The 22,264-nt window shown below is 41.1% G+C and overlaps 1 protein-coding gene across 1 annotated transcript in view; it reads left to right on the top strand.

The window, feature by feature from the left end:
* The window catches only part of LOC126485037 (lachesin-like), an 897,349-nt gene that overhangs the window by 523,910 nt on the left and 351,175 nt on the right, over positions 1-22,264 (top strand). Inside the window, exons 4-5 of the mRNA XM_050108642.1 lie at positions 8,025-8,183; positions 21,736-21,864. Of these exons, the coding sequence (XP_049964599.1) occupies positions 8,025-8,183; positions 21,736-21,864 (288 nt within the window). The remainder of the gene's footprint in view (positions 1-8,024; positions 8,184-21,735; positions 21,865-22,264) is intronic.

Raw genomic sequence — 22,264 nt, 5'->3', positions numbered from 1 at the left:
GGAATGATGGTGGTCTCACTAAATTCTGTAGGGAAGATGGTAAATCTGATAGAGATAATGTAAAACCACATTCTATGTATAGAAGGGATGAGTGAACTGAACTGAAAATGAGACAAGGGTTTCTGTCCTACGGATATAGGGTAATATCAGCAGCAGCATATGACAGTAGAGTACGATTCGTTATGAAGAGGAAGGAAGGCCAGAGAGGAAGTTTACATGAGCTATTGAATGGAAGAATTGTTGTCATCAAAATCAACAGCAAAGCAATGCCAACGACAATAATTCAGGTATATGTGCCGATATCACAGACAGAAGGTGAGAAGGTACAGTGTAGGACGTCAGTGACCAGGTAACTCAGTACTTAAAGTGAGATAATAAATTAATAATCATGAGAGATTAAAACACTATGGCAGGGGAAGGAACTACAGACCATGGTATGGCGGAATATGGACTAAGAAGTAGGACTGGTAGAGGAGAAATACTGAGAGATTTCTGCAATAAACTTCAAATTTTAAAATGGAGGACCATCTTCCGAAATCATGAGAGGAGGAGGGATACTCGGAAACGGTCTGGAGACATGGGAGGGTAACAGCAGCATCACGGTGATACAGAGATTCAGAAATCAGAAGTTGGATTTTATGGCATACGCAGGAGCAGATATACACTTTGGTCACAAGTTAATATTGATGAAGTGTAGGTCCAGACGAGTCAGTGTGGGGTGATGGGATGCATTTGAAGTTCTCTGTGGCTATACATGCTCCGTTACTGAATACCATGCTATGCAGCTGAAGAGGGCTAGAGTAATATAGGTCACTTACAGATAAAATAAATAGGAAGTGCAGGGAAGGTACGGATAAATGGCTGCAGGAATAATAGGAAGGAATCGAAAAAGAAAGTTCTGTGAAAATGAAAGGAAAGATGTAAACAGTAAGAGTAATGAAGGAATTCCGCTTTCAAACATAGAGGTGAGAGCGAGTTTATGATAAGAATATACTGAATGCCTCTAGAGGGGGAGGAATTGTCTGCTGATACGACAGAAATATCCGTGTGGTAGACATGCTGGACCCAGATTACAATCAGGGTTTGACAGAGATTTGGAAGACATGAGATCAAATAAGGTAGAAAGCACAGATAACATTCCTTCCGAATTCCTGAAATAATTGGGGCGAATGACAACCAAATGGCTATTCAAGTTGATGTGTCCAATATAAGAGACTAGGGATTTAGAGACAGAGTCTCGGAAGAATATCATCTATACAACCCGAAGATAGCGATGGCACATAAATGCGAGAGCTATCGCTGTGTCAGCTTAACATCTGTTGCACTTAAGTGACTGACAAAATAGTACGCAGAAGAATCGAGAAGAAAATGAAGGACCTCTTCCGTGATGAACAGTTTGACTTTACTAAAGGTGAAGGCACCAGAGGGACGACTCTTATGTTATATTTGATAATGGAAGCAAGACTTGAGAAAATCGTCACATATTCATGGTATTTGTTTACCTATAAAATCTATTCGAAAATGTAAGGTGGTGCCAGATGTTGGAAATTATTAGGGAAATAGTTGTAAACTGTAGGGAGAGTTAAGAACAAAGAAGTAACAACAAGGATGAAAGTCTAAGGACGAACTGCTCGAATTAAAAGGGGTGGAATACAGGGATGCCGTCTTTCCCTCTACTATTCAATTTATATGTAAAAGGAGCAATGAGGGAAATAAAAAAGAGTTCAGGAGTGGGATTAAAATTCATGGTGAAAATATATCAAAGATAAGATTCGCTGACGACGTGACTCAACTCAATGAAAGCGAGGAAGAATTACATGACCTGCTGAATGGAACGAACAGTCTAATGCTCACAGCGCATGTATTAAAAGTAAACAGGACAAAGACCAAAGTAATGAGAAGTAGCAGAAATGAGATCATTGATAAATTTGACATCAAAATTAGGGAGCGCGAAATAAAGGAAACGAAGGAATTCTACTTTGGAACCAAAGTAACGTATGACTAATGAAGTAACGAGGACATAAGAACAGACTAGCAGAACCAAAGTGGACATTTCTGGCCAAAAGATTGACACAGAAGAACAAGTTGTGGCAGGCCACACCAAACCAGTTAGATGACTGGCAACCCAAAACTAATAATAATGATATAAAGCTAACACATTGTGATAGACCTGAAGATTTCATCAGAGACAATAGTAACTTCAGTAGTGTCATTGGTAGAATGTTTAGAGCCCTCCCGTTCTTGATATCGATGAACGATATGTTAAGATGCGGTGATTATCAGTCTGTAATTGTTTGTTAATAACGATGGTGTGTTAAGAAAACGTGTCATCGTTGAGCGACTGTTGGAGGATTCAGGATATCGTAGAAAGAAACAAAGTTTGGTGTGCCGAATGGTAGCTTGCATTGAGTGAGGATAAATGTTAGTTAGTGCTATTGGTTAAGAAGAGCCCTTGTGTTATGTCGAATACAATATTAATGGTGTTTTGGTTGACTCAGGCACAACGATTAAATACCTAGGTATAACGTTGTGAAACGACATGAATGGAACGAGCACATCAGTTCAGTTGCGCACAAGCGAATTGTTGACTTCGACTGATAAGGGAAATTATGGATAATTTATTTATTTATGTATTTGTTGCTGGATGTATTTCAGTCTCTGCTTCTACCAGAAGTTTTACTCGCTACAACTCGACAGTAACATGGAAGATATTTCCTCATGTCTAAACACATGTCCTATCTCTTCTTCTTCAGTCTTGTCCATAAGTACCTTTAATCACCGATTGTGCAGAGAACCTCCTCATTCTTTACCTTATCAGGTCGATCTACCTGTCAACATCTTTCTGCAGCATCGTAGCTATTCTTTTCTTTTCTGGTTTCCTCACAGTGCATGATTAACTGCCGTACAATGTCGTGCTACAAACGTAGATTCTCAGAAATTTCTACTTCAAACTGAGGTCAGTGTTTGATATTGGCAGACATCTGGTGATAAATGTCCTCTTTTCCAGTTCTAGTTTTGCTTTCATCTTTATTTTTTTCCAAGTTAGCAGAATTCAATCACTTCGCCTATTTCCGTGGTCACCTATTTTGATGTTAAGTTTATCACTAATCTTATTTCTCATTTCTTCTACTTCTCATTACATTCGTTCTCCTTCGATTTACTCTCTCTGTAATGCGTGCTCAGTGCGCTGTTCACTGAGCTCACAATGTCCTGTAAACCTTCATCACTTTCACTGAGAGTATTTATATCATCATTAAATCTTATCACTATTATCCTTTCAATCTGAATCTAAATGCCACTGTTTCACGTTTCCTTTATTTCCGTCATTCTTTCTTCGATGTTTACCTTGAACAGTTGAGGTGTAATACTGCATCCTTATCTCACACCTTTTTAGTCTGAGCATTTCATTTAGAATGTCATTTTCGTTGTTGCGTACTTCTTGGTTCTTGTACATATTGTATATCATACCTTTCCCTGTAGCTTACTCGTATTTTTCTCCGAATTTCGAACATCTTACACATTTTCTACATTGTTGAACGCTTTTTTTACGTTGACAATTATTGTGAACATGTCTTCAGTTTTCTCATGTCTTGTTTCCACCATCAAAGTCAAATTGATCATCATCTAACAGTTCCTCTAATTTCCTTTCCGTTTTTCTGTATATATTTCTTGTCGGGGGCTTGGGCGTATGAGTGATAAATGTAGCGAGAGCAATAAAACAGTCAGCGTAAAGAACGTTTGTGCGACCGTCTCCCGAGTACTAAATGTATGTCTGGGATCTCTGTCAAACCTGTCGGATCGAATTAAACAAAGTCTTCCAAAGAACGAAAAACTGGTGCTATTTTTGCTACTGAGCGATTGGACTGATAAAAACCTGTAACGAGAATTTCAGGTGAGAGTAAATTGGAATCCTTGTAGGAAATAAGGTGCTCTTTTCGCATAACATTATTGAGAAAATTGTTTTCTTCAGGCAACTGTCAGCAGCGGATATATGTTTAAGGAAACTCACGACATACAGCTGCCTTAGAACAATTTATTAATTTTCTACCGGATTCATCTGCCACCTGAATGAACCTTAAGAAACAGAAACGACATCAAAATCTCAATGTACAAAACGTCACGAAGGCACGGAAATACTAAACATAAGTTACGAAGTATTGGCTAACGTAAGTCACATGCCAATCATGTAGAAACATAAATTAACGCTAGTTGTCAAATTCACGAATAGTAATACAGACGAACAGTAATTTTTCCACATATGCAACCTTATCCATGCACACAGAACAGGAAACTGGACATTTGTAGACTTAGCGCAAGTAGCCAAAGTACTAAAATGTTCAAATGTGTGTGAATTCCTAAGGGAAACAAACTGCTGAGGTCATAAGTCCCTAGACTTACACACTACTCAAACTAACTTATGCTAAGAACGCAAAACCCACACCCATGCCCGAAGGACGACTCGAACCACCGTCGGGAGGGGCCGCGCAATCCGTGACATGGTGCCTCAAACCGTGCGGCCACTCTGCGCTGCAGAGCCAAAGTACTTGTAGCCTCTAGGATAATACCACAAGCACAGCCAATAGAAATAAATAATGATACAAAAAGATCTAGGTTCCTAGTACATTACTAAGAAGCTATATAACCTTCGATATAAGAAAAAACTTACCTAAATACAAGGAACACTGTGTTTAAACTCATTTGCCTAATAAGGGGTATTTCAGTGTAGTATGCAGAAGACCTATCAATAAAAGCATTTCTCTAAGCCCGTATGTGTGGCTAAAATAACATAGCACACGTCGTCTGACTTGTTTCCAAACGAGACTTGCATGGAATACATTTCTAAAGAGCCATCAGTTCACAGTGTAAAAATGTGAGAAATCACTATGGAACATCAGGCAAGCAGCAAATTAACTTATAAAAGTTATTCAAAAAGCAGGAGAGATTCAGATACATCTGGTTTAGGTAACTAAATATTGTACTGAGTGGGAAGAAACATATGAGCAAAGAATGGATACCTTAAGTACTGGATTTTGTGGGATGGGGCTAGAAATTAAAAAATATATAATTAATTTTCAGCCATTTCACCTCGTTAAAACTCTAAACTAACCGACAGACTGTGTTGTGCAACGATCATGGGAAACAATCACAGAAGAGATATCTACATCCACATCCATTCTCCGCAAGCCACCTGAAGGTGTGTGGCGGAGGGTACCTTGAGTACTTCTATGGGTTCTCCCTTCTATTCCAGCCTCGTATTGTTCGTGGAAAGAAAGACTGTCGGTATGCCTCTGTGTGGGCTCTAATCTCTCTGACTTAATCCTCATGGTCTCTTCGCGAGATATACATAGGAGGGAGCAATATACTGCTTGACTCCTCGGTGAAGGTATGTTCTCGAAATTTCAACAAAAGCCCTTACCGAGCTACTGAGCGTTCTCTTGCAGAGTCTTCCACTGGAGTTTATCTATCATCTCCGTAACGCTTTCGCCATTACTAAATGTTCCTGCAACGAAGCGCGCTGCTCTGCGTTGGATCTTCTCTATCTCCTCTATCAATCCCATCTGGTGCGAATCCCACACCGGTGAGCAGTATACCAGCAGTGGACGAACAAGTGTACTGTAACCTACTTCCTTTGTTTTCGGATTGCGTTTCCTTAGTATTCTTCTAATGAATCTCAGTCTGGCATCTGCTTTACGATTATTTTTATATGGTCATTGCATTTTAAATCACCCCTAATGCCTACTCCCAGATAATTTATGGAATTAACTGCTTTCAGTTGCTGACCTGCTATATTGTAGCTAAATGATAAAGAATCATTCTTTCTATGTATTCGCAGCACATTACACTTGTCTACATTGAGATTCAATTGCCATTCCCTGCACCATACATCAATTCGTTGGAGATCGTCCTGCATTTCAGTACAATTTTCCATTGTTACAACCTCTCGATATACAGCATCATCCGCAAAAAGCCGTAGTGAATTTCCGATGATATCCACAAGGTCATTTATATATATCGTGAATAGCCACTGTCCTACGACACTCCCCTGCGGCACACCTGATATCACTCTTACTTCGGAAGACGTCTCTCCATTGAGAATGACATGCTGCGTTCTGTTACCTATGAACTCTTCAATCCAATCACACAATTGGTCTGATAGTCCATAAGCTCTTACTTTGTTCATTAAACGACTGTGGGGAACACTATCAAACGCCTTGCGGAAGTCAAGAAGCGCGGGATCTGCATGGGAACCCGTGTCTATGGCCCTCTGAGCCTCGTGGACGAATAGCGTGAGCTGAGTTTCACACGATCGTCTTTTCCGAAACCCATGCTGATTCCTACAGAGCAGATTTCTAGTCTCCAGAAAAGTGATTATACTCGAACATAATACGTGTTCCAATAATCTACAGCTGAACGACGTTAGAGATATAGGTCTATAGTTCTGCACATCTGTTCAACGTCCCTTCTTGAAAACGGAACGACCTGTGCCCTTTTCCAATCCTTTGGAACGCTACCCCCTTCTAGAGACCTAGGGTACACCGCTGCAAGAAGGCGGGCAAGCTCCTTCGCGTACTCTGTGTAAAATCGAACTGGTATCCCATCTGGTCCAGCGGCCTTTCGTCTTTTAAGCGATTTTAATTATTTTTCTATCCCTCTGTCATCTATTTCGATAAAAATACTTTGACTGCAATGACCCATACAACTTCACAAAGAAGTCGTGTTAAATAGTATTAATTGGTCGGTTGACTTGGAGGAATGGACCACACAGCGAGGTCATCTGTCCCATCGGATTAGGGAGGAATGGGGAGGAAATTCGACCGACCTCTTTCAAAGGAACCATCGCAGCATTTGCCTGGAGCGATTTTGGGGAAATCACGGAAAAGCTAAATCAGGATGGCTGGAAGCGGTTTTGAATCGTCGTCGTCCTGAATGCGAAACCAGTGTGCTAACCACTGCGACACCTCGCTCGTTGTCGTATACACGTAACATCTCATGTTTTACGGACGACAAGAAGAGATAATGAATCTAACCATTATGAATCTTTTATAATGGTATCAAAATAAAATCTAACATTAAAATTATTAAGAAATACAAACGGATCGTATAAACACATGATAACAGACGAGTTTGAATAATCGCTAAGCTACTCTATTAAATAGTATCACACATAATCTCTAATTTGTCCTGGGGGTGGGGGAGGGGAGGAGAGACAAAAGGGTTGATATAACTTATGAATGTGAGCCGCATATAATATTATCGGAATAAAATGTATCTGTAAGGTTATAAAAAAATACATAAAGTGTAATCCTCAAATATGTTAACGGACCAGCCTGAATAGAAACTACCACAATTGCCAGTCAGTGATGTATCACACTGATATAAGGTCATAATGTTTTAACACAACTGCTGCTGAGAGAGTTTAAAGGTAGATAGATTGCTACTCGCTTTACTAAGGTTTGAAGCTCCTCTTGATGTTCTTACCTGTTTGCGATTTAAAATTCGGTTGTTTTGAAAAGCAGCCCTATGCAAATATATTTTTTTATAATTTTTGTATTTCACCAGGTTTCGACACCTATGTGTGATCTTCTGTGGGTAAAATTTTTGGTTATGTAAAGTACAACAGCATGAAATTTATATTAATTTAACTGTTCTAGGCCTAAGATTTACAATATGTGCAATTTTGCTTTGTTTTGTTTAGACGCTCACCTTAAAATTATATCGCTAAATGAACTGCATTGTTATACACACCTTTTTTGTGCTATTTTTCGTCATTTATTTGTTGTAAGATTTATTTACACCATCCATCTACCGGCTCCTGTAATAATCCAATTCTCTGTGAGAAGACAGACTTGGACTCTTACTGAGACATACTGACACTCTTTTCCCCTTGCCCGGTTTGTAAATGAAACAAGAGAGGGAAAAAATTAGCAGTAGTAAGAAGTGCACTCAGCCACGACGTAGACGTAGATATGTGGCGTGGTGACCTCTTGGCCTGTTAGTGGTGATCGTGGCTGGTGGTGTTGCAGTGCCGCCCAACATCGACGACTCGCTGAGCAGCTCTGACGTGATCGTCCGGGAGGGCGCTGACGTCACTCTGACGTGCCACGCCAGCGGGTCGCCGCCGCCCAGCGTCAAGTGGAAGCGCGACGACGGCTCCAAGATCGCCATCAACAAGTCGCTCTCCGGTGAGGACCGCGCCCTGCCCGTGCAAACACTTCCACTGCCTCTTACCATATTGCTGTAATCGCTTCGCTAGCAGTCTACCTGTTCCCCTCCACCCTGCCGCCACCCAACCTGTTACTTCTGTACTGTATCCTGATTTATTAATTGTACTACACTGCAGTGAACACATGCATATGTAGTTGAAGTAGCTAGCTAAGTAATACATATTTTCTATGAGGAAGGTTTTCGTCAGTCGTTTCACTGTCAAGTGCTACGTGGCATTACGTTCTTCCAACGCGGAGAACCATGGACCTTGCCGTTGGTGGGGAGGCTTGCGTGTCTCAGCGATACAGATAGCCGCACCCTAGGTGCAACCACAACTGAGGGGTATCTGTTGAGAGGCCAGACAAACGTGTGGTTCCTGAAGAGGGGCAGCAGCCTTTTAAGTAGTTACAGGGGCAACGGTCTGGATGATTGACTGACCTGGCTTGTAACACTAACCAAAACGGCCTTGCTGTGCTGCTACTGCGAACGGCTGAAAGCAAGGGGAAACTACAGCCGTAATTTTTCCCGATGGCATGCAGCTTTACTGTATGATTAAATGATGATGGCATCCTCTTGGGCAAAATATTCCGGAGGTGAAACAGTCCGCCATTCGGATCTCCGGACGGGGAATACTAAAGAGGACGTCATTATCAGAAGAAAGAAAACTGGCGTTCTACGGATCGGAGTGTGGAATGTCAGACCCCTTAATCGGGCAGGTGGGTTAGAAAATATAAAAAGGGAAATTGATAGGTTAAAGTTAGATATAGTGAGAATTAGTGAAGTTGGGTGGCAGGAGGAACAAGACATTTGGTCAGGTGAATACAGGGTTATAAATACAAAATCAAATAGGGGTAATGCAGGAGTAGGTTTAATAATGAAGAAAAAAATAGGAGTGCGGGTAAGCTACTACAAACAGCATAGTGAACGCATTATTGTGGCCAAGATAGAAACGAAGCCTAAGCCTACTACAGTAGCACTAGTTTATATGCCAACTAGCTCTGCAGACATGAAGAAATTGATGAAATGTATGATGAGATAAAAGAAATTATTCAGGTAGTGAGGGGAGACGAAAATTCAATAGTCATGGGTGACTGGAATCCAACAGTAGGAAAAGGAAGAGAATGAAACGTAGTAAGTGAATATGGATTGGGGCTAAGAAATGAAAGAGGAAGCCGCCTGGTAGAATTTTGCACAGAGCATAACTTAATCATAGCTAACACTTGGTTCAAGAATCATGAAAGAAGGTTGTATACATGGAAGAACCCGGGAGATACTAGAAGGTTTCCGATATATTATATAATGGAAAGACAGAGATTTAGGAACCAGATTTTAACTTGTAAGACATTTCCAGGGGCAGAGGTGGACTCTGACCACAATGTATTAGTTATGAACTGTAGATTAAAACTGAAAAAACTGCAAAAAGGTGGGAATGTAAGGAGATGGGACCTGGATAAACTGATTAAACCAGAGGTTGTACAGAGTTTCAGGGAGAGCATAAGGGAACAATTGACAGGAATGGGGGAAAGAAATACAGTAGAAGAAGTATGGGTAGCTTTGAGGAATGAAATAGTGAAGGCAGCAGAGGATCAAGTAGGTAAAAAGGCGAGGGCTAGTAGAAATCCTTGGGTAACAGAAGAGATACTGAATTTAATTGATGAAAGGAGAAAATACAGAAATGCAGTAAGTGCAGCAGGCAAAAAGGAATACAAACGTCTCAAAAATGAGACCGAAAGGAAGTGCAAAATGGCTACACAGGGATGGCTGGAGGACAAATGTAAGTATGTTGAGGCTTATCTCACGAGGGGTAAGATAGATACTGCCTACAGGAAAATGAAAGAGACCTTTGGAGAAAAGAAAACCACTTGCATGAATATCAACAGCTCAGATGGAAACCCAGTTATAAGCAAAGAAGGGAAAGCAGAAAGGTGAAAGGAGTATATAGAGGGTCTATACAGGGCCGATGTTCTTGAGGACAATATTATGGAAATGGAAGAGGAGGTAGATGAAGATGAAATGGGAGATATGACACTGCGTGATGAGTTTGACAGAGCACTGAAAGACGTAAGTCGAAACAAGGCCCCGGCAATAGACAACATTCCATTAGAGCTACTGACAGCCTTGGGAGAGCCAGTCCTGACAAAACTCTACCATCTGGTGAGCAAGATGTATGAGTCAGGCGAAATTCCCTGAGACTTCAAAAATAATATAATAATTCCAATCCTAAAGGAAGTAGGTGCTGGCAGATGTGAAAATTACAGAACTACCAGTTTAGTAAGTCACAGCTGCAAAATATTAACGCGAATTCTTTACAGACGAATGGAAAAACTGGTAGAAGCCGACCTCGGGGAAGATGAGTTTGCATTCCGTAGAAATGTTGGAACACGTGAGGCAATGCTGACCTTACAACTTATCTCAGAAGAGAGATTAAGGAAAAGCTAACCTACGTTTCTAGCATTTGTAGACTTAGAGACAGCTTTTGACAATGTTGATTGGGATAAAATACAGGGAGCGAAACGCTATTTGCAATTTGTAGAAAAAGCGGATGGCAGTTATGAGTCGAAGAACATGAAAGGGAAGCAGTGGTTGGGAAGGGAGTTACACAGGGTTGTAGCCTCTCCCAGATCATATTCAATCTGTATACTGAGCAAGCAGTAAAGTAAAAAATGAAAAGTTCGGAGTAGGTATTAAAATCCATGGAGACGAAATAAAAACTTTACGGTTCGCCGATGTCATTGTAATTCTGTCAGAGAGAGCAAAGGACTTGGAAGAGCAGTTGAACGGAATGGACAGTGTCTTGAAAAGAGGGTATTAGATGAACATCAAAAAAAGCAAAACAAGGATAATGGTATGTAGTCGAATTAAGTCGGGTGATGCTGAGGGAATTAGATTAGGAAATGAGACTCTTAAAGTAGTAAAGAAGTTTTGCTATTTGGGGAGCAAAATAACTGCTGATGGTCGAAGTAGAGAGGATATAAAATGTAGACTGGCAATGGAAAGGAAAGCGTTTCTGTAGAAGACAAATTTGTTAACATCGAGTATAGATTTAAGAGTCTGGAAGTCGTTTCTGAAAGAATTTGTATGGAGTGTAGCCATGTATGGAAGTGAAACATGGACGGTAAATAGTTTAGACATGAAGAGAATAGAAGCTTTCTAAATGTGGTGCTACAGAAGAATGCTGAAGATTAGACGGGTAGATCACATAACTGATGAGGAGGTACAGAATGGAATTGGGGAGAAGAGGAGTTTGTGGCAGAACTTGACCAGAAGAAGGGATCGGTTGGTAGTACATGTTCTGAGACATCAAGGGATCATCAATTTAGTACTGGAGGGCAGCGTGGAGGGTAAAAATCGTAGAGGGAGACCAAGAGATGAATACACTAAGCAGATACAGAACGATGTAGGCTGCAGCACGTACTGGAAGATGATGACGCTTGCGCAGGATAGAGTATCATGGAGAGCTGCATCAAACCAGTCTCAGGACTGAAGACCACAACAACAACAACAAGATTCTAACACCTGCATTTAGTCAGGTGCTTGTATATCAGCTTCATTCATATCCAGAACAATGATTAGGTCACAACTTGCGTGGTCGCTTGCTTTTTATATTATTTATTTACATATCTAGCTCCGTAGGACCAAATTGAGGAGCAAATATCCAACATCACGGAACGTATCAGTACATGAAATCACAACATAAAGTAACACCTAACATAAAATGTTTATGAACCCAAACAAAGTTAAGCCATAAGTTTAATAAAACGCAATCAACAATATAACATAGGATTCAACTTAATTTTTCAATGAACTCCTCGACAGAATGGAAACAAGGGCCCATGAGGAAACCCTTCAGCTTCGATTTTAAAGCGAGTGGATATTACAAAGATTTTTTAATTCTTGTAGTAGCTTACTGAAAATGGGTGCAGTAGTACGCTTCACACCTTTCTGCACAAGAGTCAAGGAAGTGCGATCCAAATGCAGATTGGACTTCTCCCTATTATTAACTGACTGAAAGCTGCTAATTCTTGGGAATATGCTGATATTCTTAACAAGAAATGACAGTCATATATATATATATATATATATATATATATATGAGAGGCTATTGAACAGGGGTCGTCAAGGGGTTCGTGACCTTACACCACTTATTGCCCTTTTCTTAGTCAAAACTACCCTTTGAGAATGGGAAGAGTTACCCCAAAATACAATACCATGCGACATAAGCGAATGAAAATAAGCTTAAGCTTACTTCAGATTTCGTTCTAATAGTGAAAAAAACTGCATTAAGTCTGTGAACAAGGCCTTGAACGTAGGCTTTCCACGACAGTTCACCATCTACCTTAACACCTAGAAAGTTTAAACTGTGGTGTCACGGCCAGACACCACACTTGCTAGGTGGTAGCTTTAAATCGGCCGCGGTCCATTAGTACATGTCGGACCCGCGTGTCGCCACTGTCAGTGATCGCAGACCGAGCGCCACCACAAGGCAGGTCTCGAGAGACGGACTAGCACTCGCCCCAGTTGTACGGACGACTTTGCTAGCGACTACACTGACGAAGCCTCGCTCCTTTGCCGAGCAGAAAGTTAGAATAGCCTTCAGCTAAGTCCATGGCTACGACCTAGCAAGGCGCCATTAGCCTTACATAGCAATTGATACTTATCGTATAGAGCATGTCTCATCAAGAACGATGTATACAACAAGGATGGATTAAAGTTAAGTATTCCAAAAGCTACGTACTTTTCTTTATAGCATTCATTACGTATCCTGTTTCAGACCTCACGCCATCCTTCGTGTGCTTATAGCGTGCATTGCGGTCCCCTCAAATCACACTGTGTCGGCACTTCTGTCGACACATCATGAACTGTTCAGTTTCACTAATCATATGCCAATTCTGTGAAATTAAAAAGTCGGGTTTTGTTGAATTTTGTGTTACAAACTGTAAAAACGAAGTCTTACTGTGATTTAGCGTTTAGATACGTATAATATCCGCGTTTAGCTTAAGAAATACGCCACTGATTCTTTGTTAATATATGGCCAGCACGGCATCGGAAAAACTCGTTCTTGAGGAATACGACGGGCTCTTTAGTCACACGAGGTAGTGAGTGTTGCCGATAGGACATCTCTAGTTGGTTCCATATCTGTAGATTTCCAGAAGGCTTTTGGCACAGTTCTTCACCAGCAGCTTCTAATTAAATTGCGTGCCTATGGACAATCGTCTCAGCTGTATGAGGCGGTTCGTCATTTCCGGTTATTAAGGTCACGGTTCGTAGTAAGCGGCGGGAGGTACAATCGTCATACCGAAGTGATATTTGGGATCCTCGAAAAAGAGTTACAGGACCTCTGGTGTTCCTAATACACACAAACAATTTACAAGAATTCTGAGCAGCCGTCTAAGATTGTTTGAATGTGATGCTGTTGCTTAGTATCTTATCAAATCACCACAAGGCAAAAACTACTTTCAAAATTATTTAGACATGATATCTTCAAGGTGTGAAAGGAGTCAATTGACCATAAACAATAAAAGTTGCAGCCCCTCCATAAGAATACTAAACAAATTGAGTTTAGCTTTCGTTACATGATGAGTTGTGCTAACTTAAAGACTACGGATTCTACTAAGTATGTAGAGACTACAATTACAAACAACTAAATATCGAACTACCACATAGAAATACTATGAGACTATAGATGTGGACTCGTACTGACACATACCTTAGGGAAGACGAATCGCAGACAGCTTTAGAAGGATAACCATGTGTTTTATAGAGCGTAGACGAACCCTAAACATCTGTGTTACCTAAATCCAGAGGCAGGGCTGACAAATACACTCAGAGACATTTGCTGCGAAATCTCAAAACCATTACGTTGGTCACCACCGCAATTGAAAATGTCAGACAGCTCTGGATTTTAGAATGTTCCAGTACCATTGTGCCTTCTATTGGCGATGTTTCTCCTCTTATTATCAGCCAAATCACTAGTGATTTGTTTTCAATGTTGGAAAAACACCCTCTGCGGTCCAGAAAGTACAATACCAATCTGCTTGTCTGTTATTGACAGTACAGCAGTTAGCAGATGTAACATATCTGCTGAAGAGACTGGCTACATTTTGTTTGTCCGTTCTCTTCAGAAGTATTGCTGCGTGGTTGGGGATCATTGCTAAGTAGGACTGATGGAGAGCGTCTACATAGTACAAAGAAGGACAGGTCGTTTTGTATAATCGCGAAACAGGGGACGCAGTGCCTCGGATATGATAAGCGAACTGGTGACACTGTCACCTAAACAACGGTGTTTTGCTTTGAATAGAATTTTTTTTACGTAGTTTCGACAACGAACTGTCTCCTCTGAATACGACAATAAGTTGTTGACTCCCACCTACACGGAGAGAAACGATCATCGTAATGAAATAAGAAAAACAGGATCACACGCGTTGAGTGCGAATTACAGAGAAAAGTTGATGATTTAAGGGCATTTGTACCGAAAACGTCAAACGCGCGAATCCATGAACTGAGCTGGGAAAACGGAGGGGACGTTCAAATTAATTTAGTAGTAGCTGAGAGACTGGTGAAACTACGTACATTTTTTTACAAAATAATACTCAAAGCTGTGTTTATTGATTACCAAACAAACTAATGCTGCCACTTTATAATAAACCACCTGCGACGTAATTAACTGAGGGAATGTATTTGATTTGTGAAATGTACGAGGGCAGTTTAATAAGTAATGCAACACATTTTTTTTCTGAAACAGGGGTTGTTTTATTCAGCATTGAAATACACCAGGTTATTCCCCAATCTTTTAGCTACACAACACTATTTTTCAACGTGATCTCCATTCAATGCTACGGCCTTACGCCACCTTGAAATGAGGGCCTGTATGCCTGCACGGTACCATTCCACTGGTCGATGTCGGAGCCAACGTCGAACTGCATCAATAACTTCTTCATCATCCGCGTAGTGCCTCCCACAGATTGCATCCTTCATTGGGCCAAACATATGGAAATCCGACGGTGCGAGGGTGCATGAGGAAGAACAGTCCACTGAAGTTTTGTGAGCTCCTCTCGGGTGCGAAGACTTGTGTGAGGTCTTGCGTTGTCATGAAGAAGGAGAAGTTAGTTCAGATTTTTGTGCCTACGAACACGCTGAAGTCGTTTCTTCAATTTCTGAAGAGTGGCACAATACACTTCAGAGTTGATCGTTTTACCATGGGGAAGGACATCGAACAGAATAACCCCTTCAGCGTCCCAGAAGGCTGTAACCATGACTTTACCGGCTGAGGGTATGGCTTTAAACTTTTTCTTGGTAGGGGAGTGGGTGTGGCGCCACTCCATTGATTGCCGTTTTGTTTCAGGTTCGAAGTGATGAACCCATGTTTCATCGCCTGTAACAATCTTTGACAAGAAATTGTCACCCTCAGCCACATGACGAGCAAGCAATTCCGCATAGATGGTTCTCCTTTGCTCTTTATGGTGTTCGGTTAGACAACGAGGGACTCAGCGGGAACAAACCTTTGAATATCCCAACTGGTGAACAATTGTGACAGCACTACCAACAGAGATGTTAAGTTGAGCACTGAGTTGTTTGATGGTGATCCGTCGATCATCTCGAACGAGTGTGTTCGCACGCTCCGCCATTGCAGGAGTCACAGCTGTGCACGGCCGGCCCGCACGCGGGAGATCAGACAGTCTTGCTTGACCTTGCGGCGATGATGACACACGCTTTTCCCAAGGACTCACCGTGCTTTTGTCCACTGCCAGATCACTGTAGACATTCTGCAAACGCCTATGAATATCTGAGATGCCCTGATTTTCCGCCAAAAGAAACTCGATCACTGCCCGTTGTTTGCAACGCACATCCGTTACAGACGCCATTTTAACAGCTCCGTACAGCGCTGCCACCTGTCGGAAGTCAATGAAACTATACGAGACGAAGCGGGAATGTTTGAAAATATTCCACAAGAAATTTCCGGTTTTTCAACCAAAATTGGCCGAGAAAAAAAATGTGTTGCATTACTTATTGAACTGCCCTCGTACATGTTGTGTTGCTCTCAGGAAGACAACGTTTGCATAAACATGAAAAATTTCTGCGTTCACATTTGAGTAATTTTTGACATTGGCTGGTAATAAAATCGCCAATATAAGGCACAATGGTGCTGGAACATTCTAAAATCCAGACCTGTCTGACATTTTCAATTGTGGTGGTGACCAACGTAACGGTTTTGGGATTTCGGAACAAATGGCTCTGAGTGTATTTGTTACTAGTTCATGTTCAGGATTCCTTCTGACATTCGCACAGGAACAGTGGGGAAAATTACGGGTTCTATTCGAGAAGGTCCCAATATCATTTTCCACATGTAGGGAGGGTGGTGGGATGGTGGAGTGTGCGGGGGGGGGGGGGGAGGGATGTATTCCCCTGCCCGTCACTAGTTACCTCCTTTATATGAGCAATTTATTTTTGTTTCCAGTTTTGCAAGAGTTATTCCAATTATTTCCCCCTACACTGTTAATGAGTTTAGTTATTTTTAAGTACCATCTTTGCCGGGTAATTGTTCATAATGTGCATCACGAAGTGGTAAAGTAATACCTCAGTCCACAACTTCCAAGATGCATTATACTGAAGCACTGTGTGTAACTAAAATTATTTGAAATGCAGAAATTATGTAGAAAAATTTTGGACTTGCTGATGTCACCAGCAAGTGAACCAAGAAGAAAAACGCAGCAGTAAAGTAGTAGTTAGGCAGTTAGTCAGTCAGTGCCATTTTCTGTTTGCGATGTTGTGATATGTTGTAATAACCCTTAACATAACCATATGTTACGTACTGCGCATGAATAGGCAGGGAGACAGATATGGTACGATTACGCCATTCCAGAACAAGCACTGGAGGGAGTCACATACATTAAATATGAAGTAGTATATGTACGAAGCGGTTTTAAGTGGAACGGCCAGGTAAAAGTAATCGCAGGTAAGGGAATTGTCAAACTACGATTCATTGTTGGAATCTTCAGGAAATGCAGTCCACACTCATGTGAGGTGAACATTGCTCGTCAGACTCCGATTCGTACCAGATAGGATCAAAACAAGAAATAGAGGAAAGCCAAAAAAGGACGGTGTGTTTGTTACGGGTTCATTTAGTAAGCGCGGGAGTGTCACGAAGACGCTCCGGCAGCTCCAGTGACACACGCTACAAGACAGGCTTTCTACATCGCGGCGTGGTTTTCTGGTAAAGTTCCAAAAGGGTACGTTTCTGGAAGAGCCAGCCAATACATTGCTTCCTCCTGTGTATATCTTCCGGAAAGGCCTTGTAAATAAAATTAGATTTCAGCTTACAAAGAGGCTTAACAGGAACTGCTCTTCCGCAGATTATTGGCGACTGGAAAAGGAAAGGGGGATAGTGACAGAAGTCAGGAAGTACCATCTGCTACACACCCCAAGGTGGCTTGCGGAGTATACATATAAATGTTGCTGTAGAATGAATTAACAGAGTCTGAAGATAATTATCCACAAATTACCTGCAAATATTAACCTCATTCCAAGTAATGTAATAATCTATGAAGCTGATAAGAAAAAATGTACCTAAGCTGATTCCAAAAACAAGGCAGTTTCCAAACTTCAGAAACCACTTATTGAGGAAAGCCTAAAGAAAAAGTCTATACTGTTACATGAGAGGAAGATACTGCTGCTTCTTAGAGTTGCAATAAAACGATTTTAGGAACATATATTTTTAAAAAAAGCACTTCTTTTCACATTTCATTTGCTAATGTGGTTGGTTAAGTGCGAAAGTACAAAACTGGGAGTTCTAAACTCAGCCAGGTCTTAAACCTGCAGAAATAAAAAAATCTCAGCATTAATTTTTTTTCACATACTAAATAATCTTAAACATTTTGAAATAAAAGGAGTCAACAGTCGTAAGTTAAGAAACTATCATCCGTAGCAAAACGCCAACATTTTACGTATCGAACAAATGTCCAATGAAACAGTCATGTGGAAGGAACACAAGATTGCAGTGTTACACCAAAAAATTTAACAACGTATCATATTCTTACGAGACGCAGGATGTGAAAATCGGTTGTATCGGTACAAATCAGATCAATAATTTTAGACCTGATTTTGGACCATTTATTATATTTTTGTTCGCTCATTTCGAACAGGTGTTGATCTTTTCTTTGTTTTTGTATCGCTGCATAGTAGCCTTTCTTCGCAGAACTTGCTTTTCATAGAGTTGTAAGTTAATGATTCATATGATTTTCCTGATAAAACGTGTTTGTACAATCTGCGTCTCGTAAAACTATGGTATGTTATTAAAAAAGGTTTCAGTGTAACACTGAAACCTTGCGTTCATTTATTAAACACATTTTATGTAGTATATTTATTCCATGTGTGACATGTTGAAGTTTTAGTGTGAATGACAGGTTCCTAACTTTTCGTTGCCTCCTACATATATTTTAATTTTTTAAAGATTATCTAGTAAAGCGAAAAAATTTTTGTTGCTAAGATATTTGTGTTTGCGTAATTCTACAGGTACATAGTATTTTGCTGCTCAGAAATTTTTCTTCCTCGTGTTGCTTTCTACACGAACGAATGTCACAGCATGATGGTTACTACTGCTATATCCAGTTCGCGCTCAAGCCGCATTTTGTTTACGCATAGTTCCTTACATTAGCCCTCGCAATAGCAAGCGGGAGTTTGGGTAATATATGCCCAGCGTTCGAAAACATCGTTATCTAGCCACGTACCTTATATTTCAGAATTTTGAAAAAGCTTGTTATTGATTTTAATGATTTCCTGTATTACATTCCGCAACTGTTTTAAATTATGAGTAAAACTTAACCTAAAAGTTAATCACCTAGCAGTGGCTGTGACTTTTCCCAAGCAATGTGATATTCATATTCTGAGGTCCAGGGCCCTCCTTACACATCGGTATATCCTTGAAAAGTACGTGATGAATATAGATCAAAGACAGTTAACGAAATGTGTATTCTTTAAAATTTGTTTGCGGTTGTCATAAAGTATAGCCCTTGGTTAAGGAAACGATTTTGTATTGGTAACATTGTTCTAAAAAACATTTTTCGCTTCTGAACACTAATTACACTTCAGCGCCCATTTGAAAAGCGTGTTGTAAAAGGATTTAATGACATTTAACAAAATTCTATGTTAAAAAAATCTGTGGTGGGCTTGAAGTGCCCACCCTTCCCCACTTTTGGGGTACACAATATGGAAAATAGTTTGGTATTAATAGGTTCAGAGCATAAAATTACTGTCGACTAACATCACAAAGTCGACTGAGATATATGTTCTTTTTTATATGATAGTTTTTACCATCACTGTTAAGTCGCATTTTAGCAGAGTAGTAAATGTATACCGTGTATTAATATGTTAAGATGTTTTTCTAAGGCGATTTCCGACATTTTTTGATTGTTTTCAGATCTGAAATTAGTTGTTACTGTCCAGTCACCTTATTTTCATTTTCTTATGCAGATATCGTGTAGGTACTGAAAGATTTTTGTAATTACTTTTTTAGTTTTAATAAATTACGTAAAGACAACTTGCTTCATTCCTGACAATGTTAGTTCTTACAAACACTTTAATTTCTTGGCAGAACAGTATTCTCCAATGTGAGACCTGAGTTTCTCCTGGCGTATACAACTTTCAAATAACTTCCGGGAATTCAGCCAGGTAACACTTTCAGCGACCGCCGATATTTCGGTGGGAGAACACCCCGCCAGTTTGCCTTGAAAATGGCGGGGTGTTCTCCCGCCGAAATATCGGCGGTCGCTGAAAGTGTTACCTGGCTGAATTCCCGGAAGTTATTTGAAAGTATTCTCCAAAGTAAACACAGGGCTTAACAAAAATGTACGACACAAATTGCAGGACACGTTCTTGACACGTAGCTGAAGAAATAATTTAATATGAACTTGGGTCTGGAAACGCATTGTTTCCAAGTTACAACTCACGCACACAAACAGAATGTTAGAATCATGGCGAACATGCACTCTTGGTAATGTGTGGTTACGTTGTGCATCGCGAGTGTGTTGTTTTACATGCCTTTGTTGCCATGCGACGTACGTCATTGCTTGTTTACAGGTAACGTCAACTGTTCCAGCGATCTGTATGACCGCTACAAGCACCCTCGTTCCTGCGCAGAGTTAATCATAGACTTGACTAGAGCAGTGGTAGTGTACACAAATGCGGAGATGTTAGACGCCCATGTGATGTATGGATTAGCAGACGGCAATGTCGCTCGCGCTCAACATTTGTACCGGGAGTGATTTACAGGACGAAGGTGTACCGAGCGGTTCTGGGCGCTACAGTCTGGAACCGCGCAACCGCTACGGTCGCAGGTTCGAATTCTGCCCCGGGCATGGACGTGTGTGATGTCCTTAGGTTAGTTAGGTTTAAGTGGTTCTAAGTTCTAGGGGACTGATGATCTCAGAAGTTATGTCCCACAGTGCTCAGAGCCATATGAACCATTTGAAGGTGTACCGACATAAAAAACGTTTTTAAGCCATTGAACATGAGACATATAAGCCTAAGAGGCCTAAAAGGAATAGGACACCGCAAAAGGAGGCGGAAATTCTTCTTGCAGTTGATGATAACCGTAATGTCAGTGTAAGATGGATGGATAGAGATAGACCAGTTGCCTGGTCTCCACGTTCTCTGGACCTAAACTCACTGGAGTTTTATTTGTGGGCCAAGAAAAGCTCCTATGTATGGGACCTCAGTTTAAGATGTTCAGAGTCTCCTTGTCCGTTGTATGGGAGGCTGCAAAACCATACGCAATTCTCCAGGGGTACATCAGCGCATCAGAGATTCACTACAAGAGCGGGTTGATGCATGTATCAGAGTCCAGTCTCCTTTGAGAAAGAGTTGCACGTAGTATGCTGGTGCGTCCTACTCGCGTGTATTTCTCATGATTGCTGGGTTGGAGAAAATGAATTGTAACATGGAAACAAAGGGTTTCCAGACCTATGTTTGTGTAACACAGGGTCTTTGTCTATGTGTGAGGAATTTGTCCTGTAGTCTGTGCCGTACAGTTTTGTTACACCTTGTATATGCAGATCCATCGGAAGTGTGTGTATTAGTAATTAGTGTCCAGAATCAAATATTCACTCTACAGCGAAGTGTGCGCTGACATGAAGCTTCCTGGCATATTAAAACTGCGTGCCAGACCGAGACTCGAAATCGGGACCTTTGTCTTTCGCGGGCAAATGGTCACCAAATGCAAATGCTCAGACTCACGACCCGTCGTCACAGCTCCAGTACTTTAGGTGGCTCAGTTGGTAGAGCACTTGCGCGCGAAAAGCAAAGGTTCCGAGTTCGAGTCTCGGTCCGGCACATAGTTTTAATCTGCCAGAAAGTTTCAGTAGTTAGTGTGTATGTAGAAGTGCTGACTATTGTTAACCCCCGCTTATATTCATAAATGTCGCTTTCATTTATTCTGTAGGAGATCCCTAAATTACACGTGGTTGATGTAGTTGTTTAGTGTATTACTTTGGAAGTGAAGCAGTGTTCTGAAGCAAACCGCTGGCCTCCGTGTTCCAGTGCTGGAATGGGAGGGGGAGGTGCTGGAGCTGACGCGCATCTCCCGCCTGGACATGGGCGCCTACCTGTGCATCGCGTCCAACGGCGTGCCGCCCACCGTCAGCAAGAGGATCAAAGTCAGCGTGGACTGTGAGTACCGCCGCTGAGCCAGACGCATCGGGTAACTCTACAGACCGAGGAGGGCAGTATACGAGGAAGGCAGCGAGGAAATTTGTTGACTGAAATCAGTCGTACCAGAATTTTCAGCTTTCGTAACTATAAGATACACTAGGGTTAGTTTGTAGGTAAATTATGGATGGCGGTTTTCGGTTAGACCCTTTTTTTTCGTCTCCAGAATAACCATAAGTTAAAACCGCTGTAAATGACCGGCTTCTGAAATAACCGGTTTCTGAAATAACCAACATTCGGATTTTTATTGCTATTGTTTCCAGAAATAAACGTAGAATTCGAACAACGATTGAAAAATTCTCCTTCTCCTAGGAGATATTGATTGAGAGGAAATTGAGGCTGTGGCGGAAGTCTGTTTCAT

The sequence above is a fragment of the Schistocerca serialis genome, chromosome 6, assembly GCF_023864345.2.
Source record: "Schistocerca serialis cubense isolate TAMUIC-IGC-003099 chromosome 6, iqSchSeri2.2, whole genome shotgun sequence".
NCBI classification, from domain to species: Eukaryota; Metazoa; Arthropoda; class Insecta; order Orthoptera; family Acrididae; genus Schistocerca; species Schistocerca serialis.
The sequence above is the reverse complement of the archived record's forward strand: the minus strand, read 5'-3'. Positions and strand labels throughout refer to the sequence as shown.